This window comes from Dufourea novaeangliae, unplaced genomic scaffold (assembly GCF_001272555.1).
Source record: "Dufourea novaeangliae isolate 0120121106 unplaced genomic scaffold, ASM127255v1 scaffold16, whole genome shotgun sequence".
NCBI classification, from domain to species: Eukaryota; Metazoa; Arthropoda; class Insecta; order Hymenoptera; family Halictidae; genus Dufourea; species Dufourea novaeangliae.
This window is the reverse complement of record NW_015373891.1, coordinates 836,633-854,146: the sequence shown is the minus strand read 5'-3', so window position 1 is coordinate 854,146 and position 17,514 is coordinate 836,633. Positions and strand designations below refer to the sequence as shown.

At 43.4% G+C, this 17,514-nt stretch overlaps 1 protein-coding gene across 1 annotated transcript in view; it reads right to left on the bottom strand.

The window, feature by feature from the left end:
* Positions 1 to 1,698: 1,698 nt before the first annotated feature.
* Positions 1,699 to 17,514, bottom strand: part of LOC107188449 (homeobox protein abdominal-A-like) — a 34,312-nt gene continuing 18,496 nt past the window's right edge. Inside the window, exons 3-6 of the mRNA XM_015576747.1 lie at positions 7,287 to 7,427; positions 4,778 to 5,170; positions 2,581 to 2,765; positions 1,699 to 2,298 (exon numbers count right to left, since the gene is read on the bottom strand). Of these exons, the coding sequence (XP_015432233.1) occupies positions 1,699 to 2,298; positions 2,581 to 2,765; positions 4,778 to 5,170; positions 7,287 to 7,427 (1,319 nt within the window). The remainder of the gene's footprint in view (positions 2,299 to 2,580; positions 2,766 to 4,777; positions 5,171 to 7,286; positions 7,428 to 17,514) is intronic.

The following is a 17,514-nucleotide window of genomic DNA, read 5'->3' as shown; positions in this document are numbered from 1 at the left end:
TATTTACAAACGAATTCATTTAAATAAACGTCGCTTTAACAGACAATGTTCAGTTACAAATTATTATTAATCGTCTGAGACACCTATACTCCTATCTACGCAGTGCCGTACATAGGCGATACATTAATTCCGCTGGCATAAACGATTCGGCTGGGACTAGGTTCCGAATAGGCTCTCGAGGCGCTTGATTGCGGTTTTCTTTCTCTGTACAGGGTGTTAAAATAAAATTCGGGGCAACTTCACAGGTTGGAGATTCTATACGTAAAACTAACGACGAATTGCATTAGAAGTTCGTTGAATATATGGCCGATTTCCAGCTGATACAAGGGATCAATTGATGACACGGTGAAACTAATAAATGAAATACAATTAAATGAATAGAACCCAACTCATGAAACAGTCGAACAGCGCACCTCTCAAGTAGAATAACCCGTTGCGTCGGCGATATGTAATATATTGCCACTAACTATATTGCCACGCGAGGCACTTTTTTTCACACATATTTACCATCTTTTACGCAGGCGCTGAGGCAGAGGCTATAGCAATAGAACTCTCAACTCATTGCCATTTTAGACCCCTACAGCCCTGACCATGGCAATATAGTTAGAGTCTACTGTGTTTCGCCCATATCTTCAACGATTAACAACTCGAAAAATAGCAATTGATCGCAATATCGTCCTTCCTGATTTTCGTCCTAGTTTCGTATGTACTTTCGCAAACACACTCGGCTTCCACTAGGGGAAAAAGTGACGTAGCGAAAAGGCTTCCTACTACATAGTATTGGGAATTATTGAAATTTATGCCAACCTATCACTGAATTTAACATTTGTTTCAGTACTTGAAATAAATTTACCAAGTGGCCCTTCTCCTACGTCACTTTTTCCCCTAATGGAAGCCGAGTTTGCTCGTGGGTGTACACGTGATAACATCCCACATTTTTATCAACACCCTATACAAAGAACGCGCGCGTCCTTCTCCGTTCGATCTGTCGAAGTAAGTTTCCAGAAGCGCAACCGTTCCAGGGTAGGGTAACCGGTGAGCGCGCGCGATACGTATCGACCAAGCAATTAATTTACCTATCTAAAAGTCGTCCACGGTTCGAAATGGTGTGTGTACGCACGGTGACGGAACACGGTTCCGTGCGACGACACACGCTGTGGTAATCGCGCATGAACGTTACGCAACGATCTTCTTCGTATGCACTTATCGTAATCTTAATCGTAATAAATGGACCGTAATCGTAGTAAGTAGCTGTATGGGTTACTAGGGTCGTTAGCCGATTCAAACGACGACGACTCGGGAGATAGAGCGGCGATAAGAAAGAAGTAGGAGAGGCATTTAAGCACGAACGGACGGCACTGTCCCGCGTTTGGTCGCGCACCTCGACGAGATTCCACGAGTGGGATCAAAATGAACGGCTGGTATCCGTCCAGTTCCTTCGGTTCCAGCAATATTCACGCGCCCATACGAATTCCATGATCGAGTCTCTCGATTCGTTCGAGTTACTGGAGTTTATTCTGCTTCGCTAGTCAAGGATTACGAGAGTTCAAACAGATAGACACTTTGAATCGTCTTTCAATGTCTGCTCCACTAGTTCGATGACGAAGAGTATCGTACACTCCGGGACACACACAAAACGTTCGATCACAAGACACGTCGAATGTATTATCCTTCGATTGGTTCGAAACTGGTGAAGTCTCAGCGATCGTGTTTGGTCAGTTCCAAGGGTTGCTGATCCGTCCAGTGGTCCCTCCAAGCGACAGTAGGCGAAGATGGAACATCCTGATCCGAGTCTTGCACGTCGATCTCCTCGTCCTCGTCCTCGTCGTTGGGTCGCTCGAAGTCCCCTTTGCTCGCCGATTCAGTGCCGATCCCTGGCCCAGAGTTCGCGCCGTGCCTCTGTTGCTCGTACGCGGGGCTCGAGGGCCTCAACGTGCTCGGCGAGTCGTCGCCGACCAGTTGACTGATCATCCGAAAAGCGCTTGGCTTCCTTTCCGGTTTGTTCGCGACCGGATCGATCCTGTCGATCCTCTCGTTCCTATCTGTCGTCTCTCTCGACGATGAATTGGTGACCACCGCCCGAAACGCGCTACTTTCTCCTCCCATTCCGGCGATCGAGCAGCTTGACGTACGGTTTATTTCCATACCGGAAGCGGAATGCTGTTGCGGCGGCTGCTGCGGCTGCGGTGGCGGCGGCGGCGGCGGCGGCGGAGGCGGCGGTGGTGGCGGTGGCGAACGTTTTAAAAGGTTCATGCGTTGATGACGCCGCCACTTTGCCCGTCTGTTGGAAAACCAAACCTAAGAGTCACGAGTTAGGTCGTTAGAATCGAGTTAGCTCGTGATCGTGTTTTTTTTTTTTTGTTCTGTGAGGCTAGGCTAGGGCTGCGCGCACGCGCCGTACCAAGGGCCTAATTATACTCTTCGCACGTTGGACACGTCCTTCGGGACGTTCGATGGTAACTTCGTTCTACTAGTAGAGAGATAAAGAAAAAGAAAGAAGGAACTGCGATCTAGAACAGACCCTTGGCGGGGAGCACCGAGCGCTAGCCCTCCGATATCTGGGATGGAATTGATCCTCACCTGTACACGGGCCTCCGAGAGCGAAGTCTTCGAGGCTAGACGTTCCCGCGTGGACACGCAAGGATAATGTGATCTCTCGAACTCCTTCTCGAGCTCCTCCAGTTGTTCCGGACTGAAGGTGGTGCGGTTCCGGCGGAACTTCGGCTGCTCTGAACCGTCCAGACTGCCATCGTCACCGTCCCCGTCTACGCAGAGAAACAACTACGTATTTGCTACCGCCTTCCCTGTGTATTTAACGATCTCACCTTGGGCCGGTCAACGGGAAACTGACACGGAACGGCGTGACAATAACGCCAGATTCACGCTAACGATCAAAGGCATGGTCAGATCACGATCAGTCTGAATTTAGACTATATTTCTCTCATTGGACTGTACCGTGAGGCCAGTGTGAATCTGACTCAATCGTTTTCGAACTAGGAAAATGCAAACTGAAGCTGTTTTCGATGTAATTGTTCTGGATGATATACGGAGGGACGTTGATCGATCCTCTGTCCACGCTGACGTGCGCGGTTCTACGAGTTTTATTCCTCAGTCTAATGGACGATTCATATTTTATGATAGACGGCCACGATCTAGGGCCTGTGAAAATGTCTGATTGACGCGAGTAAATTAATAACGGTGTTATGCACATGTGTTCCGCGCAGGTGCGTGTGTAGGCGTCTTATACGTAATGTTTTTCTGAGAATGCGAAGCAGTTATCATAGTGAAAGGGGCATTATACTGTGTCGTTGCATGATAAATGTCAGTTTTTAACTGCAGAGTTTGAACGATTATGATTGAGTGATCATTTTCGATCGAGGAAAGATTCAGTTGTATCTGAAACTTGTTGGTTCTGTGTTTAACGATACTTAGGTGGACGAAATGAAGCTCGCTGGGAAATGACATTTATTATGCAATGAACTGATAAAATAATTGACCAGATGAGTTTGTAACTGAGGTGAAAACTGGTGGAAATTTAACAAAACTGGTTGGCAAAATTACATACCTTTGCATTGCATAGATACGTTGAAAAGGTAAATGTTAGGAATCGAAGAGATGGACACAATATTTTCCATTTCCCACGTCTAACCGTATACTCTTTCTGAAGTTTCATCGTAATAACCAGCAAGCTGTTTTGTATTATCAATTGTTACAGTATTGTCATTAATATTATTACAAATATTGATCTTTAGTTTCAGAAACAGCAGTCAAGGCGTTAGAGTTGAATTCAGACCATGAATTAATTGTTCACCTTGGAGATACTAAAGAATCATACGAACTATCCAGACAATTTACAATTATCTACTTGAATTTAATATCACAGTGGGATTATTAAGAAATACTTCCTCACTTCGAATACATAGGCACGCGGCAAACTATGAAACCAACAATCGCAAAGTATACTACACAGCTCCGCTAACACCGTCGAGTACTTAATCGACCTTTTTTTTCCAGTTCCCCGTACTCGTTTAAGAACCCAGCGATGAAAATAGCATGCAATCTTCTCGTAAATCAACGTCCCTCTTCGTTTTTCTTTTTTATAGCTTCTGTACCTTCAAGTACAACCTTATATCGACCTTTTTCAACTCAATTATTACAGTGCCAAAGGGTGTCTCTAATAAAGAGATCCTAGGAGAAAAAGAATCGTCCGATCCGGCTACTGGGTCGGGAATTGAATCCAGATCGTTACACTATTTGAGACTTATCGTTATTTTCCCTGAACTAACTGGTCACCCACGATCCTTCCTCTCCTAATTCATATAACGTAGGGTAGACCGTGGTCGAAAGTAACAAATTGACTTTGGAATACGATTTCGCAAGGACTTGTCACAATACAACTGTTTAGACCTAGCTTGCATGTCTATCTGACTTTATTGAAGTTACGACAGTTCTTTGTGATCAATGACATCAAAACTATCGTTCAGAAGTGAAAAAGAGAGAAAACGTTTCAACCAAATGTTATGATATTGGGTAACAGCTATCCAAATAAAAAACAAGTAATAGCCCCTTTCATTTAAAAAAGGAGGGAGTGGATACACTTCCTACGAAACCCAACATTGTTGCACTCAAAATAGTAGCCCCGTTCAATTTAAAAGAAACTTCACTTCGATATCTGCAGTAATTTCACAGAAAATAGCTTGTCACACTCTACGTGGGACACCATCAGACGTACATAGGACGTTTTTGTGCTGTTTGGGTATCGATGGAGAATAATCACCTTGCAAGTATCCTCGAGCGATCGCGTCGGCGTGCAAAGAGTGGTCCGCGGCGCCAGCAGCCGAAGCGGAGGCGGCCGCAGCCGCAGCCGCTGCGGCTCCTGGGCTCAGCGACGGGGGCAGCAGTAGAGCGGAAGCCGCGCCGGTGATTCCGGTAGCCAACGGCGGCAACATCCATGGGTGACCGGCTGCGCCAGGCGCCGGCCAACCGGCGGGCAAATGGTGGCTGGTCGTCGGATGCTGATGGGCGCTGTTGAAGTACGGATGCGGGCTGGCTGCGTACAAACCGTAACCGGCCGCCCTCGCGAACTCCGCGGCTGCGCGTTCCGCCGCCCTGTTCCGCAGGATACGATTGATGCTGCTGACCGACGGGGCTGTCGCGTTGCTACAGACACCTGGAAGGAACAAACGGGTGCTTCTTCTGGAACGCTTGTTTTCATTTCTTTCGTTCAGTGTTTTTCGTCGGTGACTACATAACGATTCAGGGATAAATTAACACTAGAACTACCAACGATAATAACGATCGATACATATGGCAAATTTTTGCAAATTTACGAATTTATAAATTGACTAATTTTTTTAATGTTGTATCGTAATGATAGTTACAAAAGATCTGAGGAAATGGATTGTTAAGACATTTTAATCATCGTTGGAAGAATGTGTTGGCAAGTCATTTGGACTTGTTTGGTAGTTCTAGTGTTAACGAATGGGTGTTTAGATGAAGGACGTATGGTATACTTCGTGAAACGTAAAAATAACTCATTGTCCACTGTAGTAATAAAGGAATAATGGTAATTAATTGTTTCTGTGCAAATCCTGACCTCTAGTGCCATTGTCGTGTACTAAAAATTTTGCCAAAGAATTTTCTACGTGATAGTGGCTCTACATCAAAGGAGAACCCCTTTCGAAAGATTTGTAACATATGCACGCCCTTTTTCTTGACACTCGTTAGAATGTCTTTTAACACGATGACTGCCACGTTGAAAAAAGGTTGTATTTAGCCGACTACGATTTATTTCGTTTTTTATATCATACATCGTCGAAAAGTCTGCAATGATTGATTTCTTATTAAATTTTTTCTCCTATCAAAAATTACCCGGCACCTCAGCAACTCGATAAATATTAAATATTTATAAATCTTGTGGGACACGTCCATAAAAAGATTGTTCACCACCGTTGTACTAGTTCGTCAATGAAATCACAAGTCAAATTCCGTCATTCTGTTAGACTATAAATTTAAATTCTCGATTTTAACTATCTTTCTGGAAAATTACTGTCTTACTCATCTTCCACGACGTTCCCGGAAGACATGCAATTCGATTCACGTCGCCACATTTTCTTGAAATCGCGTTTCCTGTCCCAGATAATTCAACGGCCGTTCATTCTTAAACTCCTCGAAGGAATGTTTCCAAGATTTTCGTTCCTTTTCAAACCTCGACGATACGACTGGCATCCGGTTCTTTTTTCTTACGGTCTCTCCGCGTGCTCTCGATTTTCATGTAAATGATGTGGGTGACGATACTCGAACGGTTCAATAATATTCAAAGGAGAAAGTCCGTCGTCTTCCCGGACAGACACCGACGCGGTGAATTTTTGACAATTAAAGAACGTGTCTTCAGCGATGTGTGTTCGTTTTGAAATGGAATGCAATGTGTGTCGGCGGGCAAGGCCGCAGACGAAGTTTCTTGATTCCATCGCGCAACAATTGCACGTTGTTCGCGGAACGTACGACTATTATTACGACCGATTTGCACCGCGGTTGCACGAACTATACTAGCATAATTGCTCGTTGCTTGCGTTATTCAGTTACGAGGCACACAAATTTGTAACAGATCTGTGATTTTGCTCCTGAATTCAGCGGAATTTATCAATTGTCCCCATGTAATAAGAAAAATAAATCTAATAGAGTTTAAGAGAAAATTATTATTGAAGAAAAGTTTGATTTATGATGGAAACGTCGCGAATAAATATTTATAGGACGTTGGATAGAAAATGCTAGGTGTGAACCCGGCATGTTTCGCTTTGTAGGTTTATTGTATAATTCCCTCCGACGTATTTACTACTCGAATTTTGTAATACACATAACCTTCGAAATGATTTAAAGCCGTAAACTCGTAAATACCGACAGAGTGGTAATAAATAAAAAGTGAAAACAGCCCATGAGTCCCCTATTCTCGTATCTCTTACGCTGTAAATCCGTCAGCTGTGCTTGGACAACCAATACAAAGGAATACATTCTGTCCTCATTAACAATTTTTTACTTTGAGAATTCACGATGTTCCGTAATTAATTTTGATCTTGTTATATATAGTCGTGTTGGAGAGTATGTTAACGCTCCCTGTAATTCCATTAATTAAGGGATAATGATGAAATCGAAAGTCGGACAGTTAGATTCCTCCCTTCTAAGCCGAACGCTAACTACCCATCACCGTCATAGTAATCCCCATCGAATCAATCCTAATAAAATTCGTGGAAACGCAATAATCGCGCGTTCCGAGCATTTGTGCTTACCTTCCGAGATCAGCCTCTCCCGTATCTCCCATGCGAAGATCGTCGGGTTCTCCCTCTTGTACTGCTCGATCTTGGCGACGACGGCCGGCGTCGCGACTTTTGGCTTGCTGCCACCGATTAAACCGGGCGGGCGTAGCGTACCTGGAACACGGTTAAAAACGAGCTTCAAGGACACGGTGCTTTGGGTAATACCGTAGGCTCCTCACGGTGGGGCTCGGCGATAAAATCGCCTCGTAAACGGCCGACGCTGGGGCCGCGTTTATGCGCCTCGTGCCGCGTTTCGAAGCTGAACCCGCATAATTTTGGAAAATCACGCGAGTCCGTACGGTATCTCAAACCAAATGACAACGTCCCGGGGGACTGGTCTTCGCGGCCGACGGCGAACACTTCGGTCTGTCAAACGGGGCTTATAAATATGCTTCGAGCATACGAATGAATTTTTCTACGGTACGTCAGAAATCGCCATGGTGCTTCAAGGACTGTTCGAACGTTTGATTTCACGGGATAATAGCTACGTACGACCTGTAGCTGGTCCTTCGATTTTAGTATTATTTATGGTGTGATATTCGGAGCAAAACGGCGTAACTATTTGGATCTTTGAGACAAGATCGGGAAAGGAATGGTTTTTGATGGCTGCGGTTTTCAGAAAAATGTATTATGGTTGGTGGTTGTCGTTACAAGTAAAAATTACAAGTAATACGCTGTTTGACACGACCGGGACTATTGGACTCTATATCACGTATTTTGTTCAGTTGTACGGGATTCGTCTTCGGGATCCAGATTCGACCCAAAAATGGGTCGAATATGTAGAATACAACTTTTTCGGGTGATGCTTCATTTTCGAGATAATCGAATTTGAACATTCATCTACGTAGACGATAAGTAGAAACGGAACGTAATGAACAGACACGTTCGAATGACAATTTCGAGAATATCGAATATACATTCATTAAACCACCATTCGACAGACATTTTTTTAAATTTTATACTACTTAAAATTAATTTCAATTCTCATTCTATTAATCTTCCCATGGTTCAATCTCTAAATGACCGTGAAAAATCTCAGGACACAAATATCGCCAGTAATTCTTTCCCTCCCAGGGACACGCAACTTCACATTTTAATTAAATTGGTATTCAACGCCAGCGATTTTGCACTTCGAGAATAAGAAGAAACACTTTAAGAACCCGTAGGAGCTCTTTATTGCGCCCTTAACTTCGCGCTTATAAAAATCCACTTTACGTGAATGAACGAGCCGAAAATTTAGTGTGGCTTCGGAGAATCTTCAAACCGGATAGGGTCAGCGAACGTGTTACTTCGCCAGGAAAGGGTGGGGTAGCGAAGTGTATCGGATCTGTTCTTTCGAGGGTAGGGGAAAGAAAGGAAGAAGATCCTAGCGGCGGGTGAGACTCGTGTTTTGACAAAATGAAGAGACGAAACGATACGACTCATCCCCCTGTTGAAATCTCGGGGAGAGCATAGGCTGCGCGCGACATCGGATACTAATCCTATCGTGTCTGGGCGGACCCATGGCGCAGTCATTAGAAGCTTGAAACGATACCGGCATGCGATAGCCTGCGATAATCAGAGAGATATCTAATATGACTCGATCGGGGAATAGACGCCCGTGTAACGTTTCCGATACGTGTATACAGGCTGCCATGCTGGCTCGTTTACGTTTCTCGCCTCTCCCGGCACGAGATCACCGCGCATACGGCTACATCGGGTTAGCTAATCAGCCAAGGATCTCGATCGTCGAAAGTCGAAAACTCCTGCGAAATTAATCGGCACGTTATTTTCCCCTGTTTTTCGTTGCGATCTATCGTGAATCTAGATCGAATTAAGTGACCTATACGTTTTGGAATTACATTCCGATATAAACTGATAAGTTCTCATGTTCGGACGATTTTTTCTTGAGGACAAGATCGCGAGAACATTTGAAACATCGAAATCACAGATGTGAAGATTAAAATCACAATGTGATTTTAAATTAAAAATCAACTTAATTCAACAGTTTACAAAGCCCCAAAATCAAAAATAATCATTTTATGACTCGGGACAAAGTTACCCCGACCGAGTCAAAGTTACCCCACCTTATGGTATCATTTTTATCGTTAACATTCGTACGACATAATTTTCGCCGCATAAATCTCCAAAATGTGTTTCGAATATTTACGTTAATCAACATTCATTTGGAGACGAACTTCCGATTTTAACAGTAATTTCAATGTAGAAACCTTTATAAGAAGACTCTATATTTACAATCTAGGTACAATAAAATTGACGAATAAAAATCAGAAGGAATTCGTTCAGATCAGTATATCGATGCAAACCACCTAAAGTGAAATCGAGATTTAAACTTGCGTTAAGTTCAACTTTCCTATCCTCTCTAACCAGAGACTTGTTCGCAGTTCGATGATTTATTTATTACCGCGGTGATGTCCGGCTGCTTTTACGATGGCTGGTTGTCTGGAATTCACACGACTCTATCCCCAGACACTAGGCAATGGCAATTTGTGGGGAGGGATGAGACGAGAGTGGTCGTGCATGCGTCTTTCGCGGCGGGCAGCGCGTCGGTTATCATTGATTTTACTACTTCACCCTTCGTTCTAGCCGCGCCGCCGCTGTCTGCGTCCCTTGAGAATCCGAGCACTCAATGTGGACAGCTCGAAAGTGCATAATGCAGGCCCGTGGACGTGACAGGATCCAATTAATTATAGAATGGTTCACGCAATCGGTAGTGACAACGGTAACGCTGACAATTACGCGGCTGGGGACGCGCAGGTGTTACGCGTCTGGAGGCTATACCACGAATCGAGACGTAATGAACTGCTAAAATCTATCATTGATGTTCTTGCCACCTACAGGATGTCATGAAGTTTCAATGTAGAGTTGCCAGAACAATTCCAGAGATGGAAACTTAGCTAAAGTCCAACTTAATTGAGCTTCCAATCCTATGGAAAAGAGTATACAGAAATGATACTTTGTAAATCAAAATAGAAATAGTAAATTTAATCGTCATTTCGGGTGACCTCGACTACACCTAAAAATTGAACGAAAATTTTTGTACATTTGGGTGATCATGACGATAAAAATTGACTGGTGAAGGGCGTGATTAATAGGACAACCGATGACGAAGATTCGGAGTAGAGAAAGAAAGAAAAATTTTGTTCTTATAATATAATAATATTTGTAAATAATACACTATTTCTAATATAATAATATTTTGTAATACTATAACTATATCGATCATTCGTAAAAAAAAAATACTCCGGTTGCTTTAATCCGTTGAAATATGCCTAAATGAATCATACAATTCCGAAATGTAATTTCTGTCCCTAAACCCCTTTCGCTAGACAGACTGTGGCGACGGCTCACTGGGCACGAAACATGTTAATCGTGCCACTAATACAGAAGCAAGTTGAAATAGAAATGCCAGAGGTCCGGCTCGACCCGGGCGCCGAAGTCGCTATTACGAGATTCAACAAAGAATCCGTTTCCTTTCACAATCCAGGCAACTAGAAGTCAGCCGAAGTTCCGCATAGCGCATCGATGACTCCGGGCACAATCGCCCGTCACAACAGCTTGATGCATCGCATCACTCGATGGGAAACGATTACCCGCACGCACCCTGGTCCCCTCAAACTGATCCTCCAAAGAACACCATAGACGAGGACCACTCATTTACATACAAAAAGGTCGTCCATTCTCAATGAGAAATCTGTAGAAGAGGTGGTCTAAATATGGACCAACATTTTTATTTCAGAAATTATTGTCAAACCTGTTGAAGATTTTTTACACACCCGCTTATAGGTATTAGGACACTTATCGAATGGGTGCAGTATATGTTGCAGGGCATTACGAAATTGCTGAAAGTCTGAAATAAATATTGCCTAAGGGATAATAAAGCTCGATGGATAACACATATGCTACTATGAGGTAACAAAGCGTGAGCTAAGATATGTAATTCTTACGACACATCACATTTCATTCGTACAGACAAGGTGTCCTCGTACAAGTATCATTGGCTTCAGAATTCCAAGCTCTATCACTATGCTAAGACTCATTAAAAAGCCAGCATTACACCTGGGGACCTCTGCTTATCAGTGCCGAGGAGCCTTCGGACAGTCATCGAGGATTTACTGTACTTAGGAGCGGTAGTGTATCTAAAGCGTGTTTGTTTCATGATATTCCATCTAACAAGACCCTGTATACTTCAACTATCCCCTATCTATATACGGGTTATAGCCTTGTCTAAGTATGCCCTAGCCCGCATTTGGACCACTTCCTCCATCAATGTTATTCCAATAGCGCCATCAACTGTCCCATACACAAACGATCGCTCCTCGTCTAGCTGCCGACCATCGCCAAAGGTACAGGAACCTCCCGACGCGGTTCCCTTTCATCGGACTTCAACCCTTTTTCTGAGAAAAGAGTGTGGTCTGTCCGCTAGCTGATCCGACGTGTACAACACACACGTGTGCGCGCACGGAACAAAAGTGCAGACGAACGGAGAATGAAAAACCGAGAGAGACAGGGGACGAAGAGGAGAAACAGAGAGATGGAGATAGAGAGAGAGAGAGAGAGAGAGAGAGAGGGAGAGAGAGAGAGAGAGAGAAGAGAGATACACCGGGTCGGGGCAAGGAATTTGCTCGGAGGCATGGATACCTATTAGCCCGGGTACATCGCTTATATACCCGACACGCACTTCACCCGTGGGAGCGCACGCGATATATCCTGCCGACTTTAGCCGTCATTATTGTTATTAATAATGGAACGTAACGACCGATAATTGCTTAAGTCTGCCTGCGCCTCTGGTTTCCATTACCTTGCCGGTCGCCGTCAGTTTCGAGGACTCTCCCGCGGATTCCCTTGTGTCCAAACACAGATAGGTATCCGACCGAAAGGTCGGCCTCTGGGAGCACGCATTGTGCGTGAACGATGGGTTTTTTTTTTTTTGCTTTATCTTGTTTTGACCTTGTTTCTCGAACGAATCGACGATGTCTTTCTGGTCGTGAATGTTGAGTGGGCTGTGCTCGATTAGTTTGTACGTTTTTACTATTGGGTCAGCCAAACAGTTGCTCCTGTGATGTAACGATCGATGCAAACGGTTTTCTACGACTGGTTTCGATACTGGGAAGATTTGTGCTGTTTCCATGCGTTGTGTAATAAGGTGTATCGTCGAGTAAACACTTCACGTGGTCGGTGTGAATCTTCTTTGGACAGTCAGAGTGATGCATGTTGAAGGAAAAAATCCTTGGAACGAAATATCGCAGACTGCTTCTACCATACGCGTTCTTTGATGGCATTCTGGTTGGACACCTTGTACAACTTTTTACAAGTTTGAATATCGTATTTTTCTTTCTGTGGTATAGGACAGGAAAGTATGTCGTAAATGCACCTTTCGGATCTTTAGAATCAAACCAAAATTATGAAACAAATCTTCAATTTTTTGTAATGTTAGCTACCAAATAACCATATAACTATGTTTTTAAAATTTAAACTAAAGTTAGTTGTGTGGTGGAGCGCCCGAAGACAACTGTCGACAGAAGTCGCTCGAATATTTCAGTGGAACCAATAGTTTGTCTGTGATCGGTTTGTGCATATCGACCTGAACGTGTATAGGGGAAACGGTGGAGGGTTTCATCGGTGTATACGTTGCAATAGTCTGCACAGTTTGTACTGCAATGTAAATTCAGAAAGAAAACCTAGGCGAGTGTAATTCGTTTTGGAGATAATCGTAGCTTCGAAATTTGGAATATTATTTAGACTACTGGTCTATTTTATTGTGAATACCTTGAGGTCAGACTTGTTCCACTCGAAACTTTGCGTTGTTCCTGATATGGTCTGCTACATTCATGAAATATGGTAGCATAATTCTTCTAATAGTAATTTATATGTACAATGAAATTCAGTACTTACTTAAGGAATCGTAAATAGTTTGTAAGAGTTACGACATGGACATCAAAATGCAGGTTGTGCTCGTTGCAATCGATCACGATCAGCTATTCAAATGTTTATTTAACTAACGCAGTTGCCAGTAATTTTCCTGTTTGGAAATGACGTTTGACGTTTGGACACGTGGTTGCGATTACATCCATTGCGTTGACAAGTTATTTCTCAATTCCTATTAGGTTTTGTGTCTTTCAAATACAGCGACTTATTTGTCGTTGGGAATATACTTAACGTTTTCATAGGGGTATTCTGATTTTCCAGTGACAGTGATCGATATTATACAGTAATTTGGGTTAGGCTTGTATTAAATATGCATTAGACAATGTACAAGAACTTGGATTGATAAATTTTACGTAAAACAAAGTTAAAGAAACTTTGCCTATCGTGACATAATAGTGAAGTACTATGACGATTCGTTTAAATAAGATATAAAGGGACTATATAGATTCCGCAACGGAAGTCTTCCAACTACAAGTTTCCATAACTATATTGTTATAACAAAGTTACGTGATTTAGGTTCTAGCAAATGTCCGGTGCTAGCAGAGTTTTTAATAGTTCTTCGTAATCAAATCATTCAGGTGTATTTACATAAGTAAATGTAAACTTTTGAGTCGTTTCACTTTCCCAATTTGTTTCAAATATCTTGACCCAAAATAGCACTTGTAACAAGTGGTAACCAAAACAAAATTTCAAAAACCGACGATGGACAGTAAGTTCATTAGCACTATCCTCCTCAAAAGCTACATCATATTACGTGCACCGTCGGCAGCAGAATAACCACCTTTAAGCTCGTAAAGGAAAATAATTCGAATTTCGTGTGTATTCATTGTACCGTTGCAAAGAAAATACTGAAGAACTTCCAACACTATTTCATACAAACGACACATCAGAAAGAAGAGACTCCGAAACAGACCCGAGTTCGTCGCACTCATCCAGACATTACTCTAAAATAACTCAGTTCGATTACGTCTCAAACCTGTACCCAATCACGACTTCCATTTTCCTCGAACTAAACCAACTATCCCCCAGACATGTAGACATTGCTACAAGAGTTCACCGCACTCGATAAAGGGAAAACGCAAACCAATCGGTACGATTACTACTTTTCTAAAATGTGACATTTATCTACATTTATTGGATTAAATTAGTGTAGGTAATTAATGGTCACTATTTATCAATCATAGCATCATTATTGCAAACATTATACGTTAGTTTTGTACTTATATGTGGAATACAATATTCATTTTAAATTGAACCATTTATTTTTTAAGGATCTTAAATTTTTTTTAATTGAATTTTTGAAAGAAAATTGAAGGTGACCTTGAAAAATCATGAAAAAAAAGAGTTGACAAAAAAGTTGCTATAATCACGTTAAAGCTCTCTTCAAACCATGCTATACCTGATAAAAACATTTCCAATCGGACCCAGGCAGCCAACAATCCAGCAACGGCCCTGGCCACCACCATCGGTGGCCCAAGTTAACTCGTATTGGCCGTGGCTGCCGACATCGACGGGAAACATTCGCCATTACGAATTCATAATAGAAAATGGATGTAATTGCGATGGAAACGGTCCCCAGCCCGCGCCATTCAATCGTTACCAACAAAAGCGTGCCGTCGACTACATACTGGCCTCTACGCGTTCCTCGCCGTTCCCTTCGCCGCCGCTGCCTGGCTCTGTGGTATTTCCATCGGCGACGATCGCGGCGATCGATCTTGGTACGCAGCCTAGGATAAGAAGACCGATAGCGGACCGCTCGAATTAATCGTATCGAAGGGAGAGGCAGCATAGCGCCGGCTGAAATTAGACGATATCGTTCCGCGTTACATTCTTCTCGGCGTCTACCTTTTCGCGAAATTTATTGTTCTCCGTTCCGTCGACACGGCCCCTACGTAAGACAACTACACACCATTGGCGAACGGTGCATTAGCGTGGCTGGATCCGCTGGCGGCTTTGTTCGACGTTGGACCACGAAGATGAATGCACGAGTGCTCGTCGATGGAGTCAATAAAACTGTAACGATCACCGGGAGATGGTTACCGGGAGTAGCTAACGACGGCCAACTCGTAAGTAGAGAAGTCTGACTTCAACGATCGAGGAAAGGAGATCTCGAACGCGATCGTGGGGGATTTTGTTTTACAGCGGCTTTGGAACCGGGGAGATGTAGAAGACGAGAAGATATAGACAGTCGAAAAAGGCATATACCTTTTAAAACAACTTTTTAAATTTTGACCAGGTAACTTGAGTGTGTTTGTGAAGGTAGACGGATTAGTTTACTAAATGACGTACAAAGGAAATTTTGAAACAGTTGCAATCGGTGGAAATTGTGAAGATAATGGTAAAGATCACCTTTTTACAACCTTTTTGATCTGAGACTCTAATGAAAATTTGAATAATATATTTCATAGATTTATGTTGGTTATATGTAGAGCATTTGAGTACATCATGCAGTAGGTGTTCATGTGATAGCAACATTATGTGTTTAAGGGGGTATTCTAGTGGAAGTTCAAAAAATTAATTCTTTTTTTGCACAAATCAACATTTCAAAATTACTATACCGTTTCGAAAACGTTCGTCACAGACCCATCTAAGTCTCCACCATTCTTTTCAGTGGAATGTTCTAACCTTGTTAATTAAATATATAAAGAACACAAAACAGAGATAATGAATAACATTAAATCTAGGCGAATATTGCAAAGCACATTTTGCTTTTATGGAATAATGTATGCGGAATTAGAAATTGGAGCGTCGCACATGTGAGACGTCTGGTAGCAAATGTACTAATGTTGCACGATGTGCTGCTGCTTTGTTCCTCTTGGATTTAGAATCCGAAGACGATTGACGACGAGTTACTAACACCGTAATACTTCGATAGAATGATTGTCGAGGAAACCAGGAACGAACTCGACGGTTTAAACGTATTTATCACTAACGAATGAACTGTCTATGCCAACTGGGGAAACAGATTCCATTGTGATCTCGAGAAATCGATTCCCCAACGACCCAAAATCACGCAGATTTGCACTACCGCTCATAAATATTAGGACACCTGGCCTGTATGAAGAAAATGCACAGTTTCGTAAAAATGATATAATTTAGACAACTTTTATTAGTTCATAGTAGCATAAGATAATTCCTTGTAACATGTCCTAATATTCCACAATTGTTCTAATCCTTATGAGCGGGAGTGTAACTCAAAGTGACAAATTTTCGCAATAACTGTCTTCCTCTCGGGATCACAATCAGACCACAAACATCCAAATGTTCGTCGAGCAGTCAGTGAAACTGCCCCCGTTCAGCAGAATGTTTGTCGGGTGAACCAGACCAGAACTGAAATCGTTCATACTCGTTCGAGTCGTCGAATCAGGTTTTAGCCTGTCATCGCGGATCAGTAGGAACAAAATTCCAGCGCAACCAGTACGAGCCTCTATTCTCCATCGACCCAGAACCCAAAGGAGTTTGCAATCGGAAGGTTGGCGAAACCTGCGTCGCAGCTTTCCTTTTTCTTCCATGTACAATCCGAAAATACGAACGTCCAGAATGCTGAGCAGGCCAATGACCAGTAAAACCGTAATCGTCCACCAGAACGATTATGGTGGGATCCAGAACTGAGCCTGATATTTGCACGCGTCCCATCGCTGAACAGCCGAAGCACCGTGTTCGGGCGATCTCGATGGAAACGGATTCCGCCGGGGACCAAGAGGAATCGTTGGACCGAGCTAGCGGAGGGGATGACCACGTAGAAGCCGCGTGGATTAATTGTTTGCCGCTGTTAAGTAATTGGCCGGTCGATTATGGTACATTATATTCACCTCGGGACGTCCTAAGGAGTCCGTATCCGGTGGAGATGAAGACATTACCGGCTCGGGCTGAGAGAGCAGGCCGAACGGTATTTTTACGAGCGGCTCGTAAAGTTAACGAGGACCGAGTTGCCAGCAGCAGCAGCCGAGTCGAGAAAGAGAGAAACACCAGGCTTCGTACCCGCTGGATCCTCTCTCGGTGGCTCGCCACTATTTTCTTTTTTCTTTTTTTTATTGCTTTCTCTCTGTCCGGTCTGGTCCCGTACGCAAGATTTCTGCGTTCCTCTTCGAAGGAACCTGCCCCGGCTCCTGTCCGCGCGGACCGCATTTTCCGTGGATCGTTCCACGCACCTGCGGCGACTAAACTGAATTCGCCTAACACGGATAAACCCATCCGCCTCGTGGATCCGCGCACGCCTCGGCGAGAACTTTATATATCGGGAGATATAAAGAGCCACAGCCGCGTCATAGCT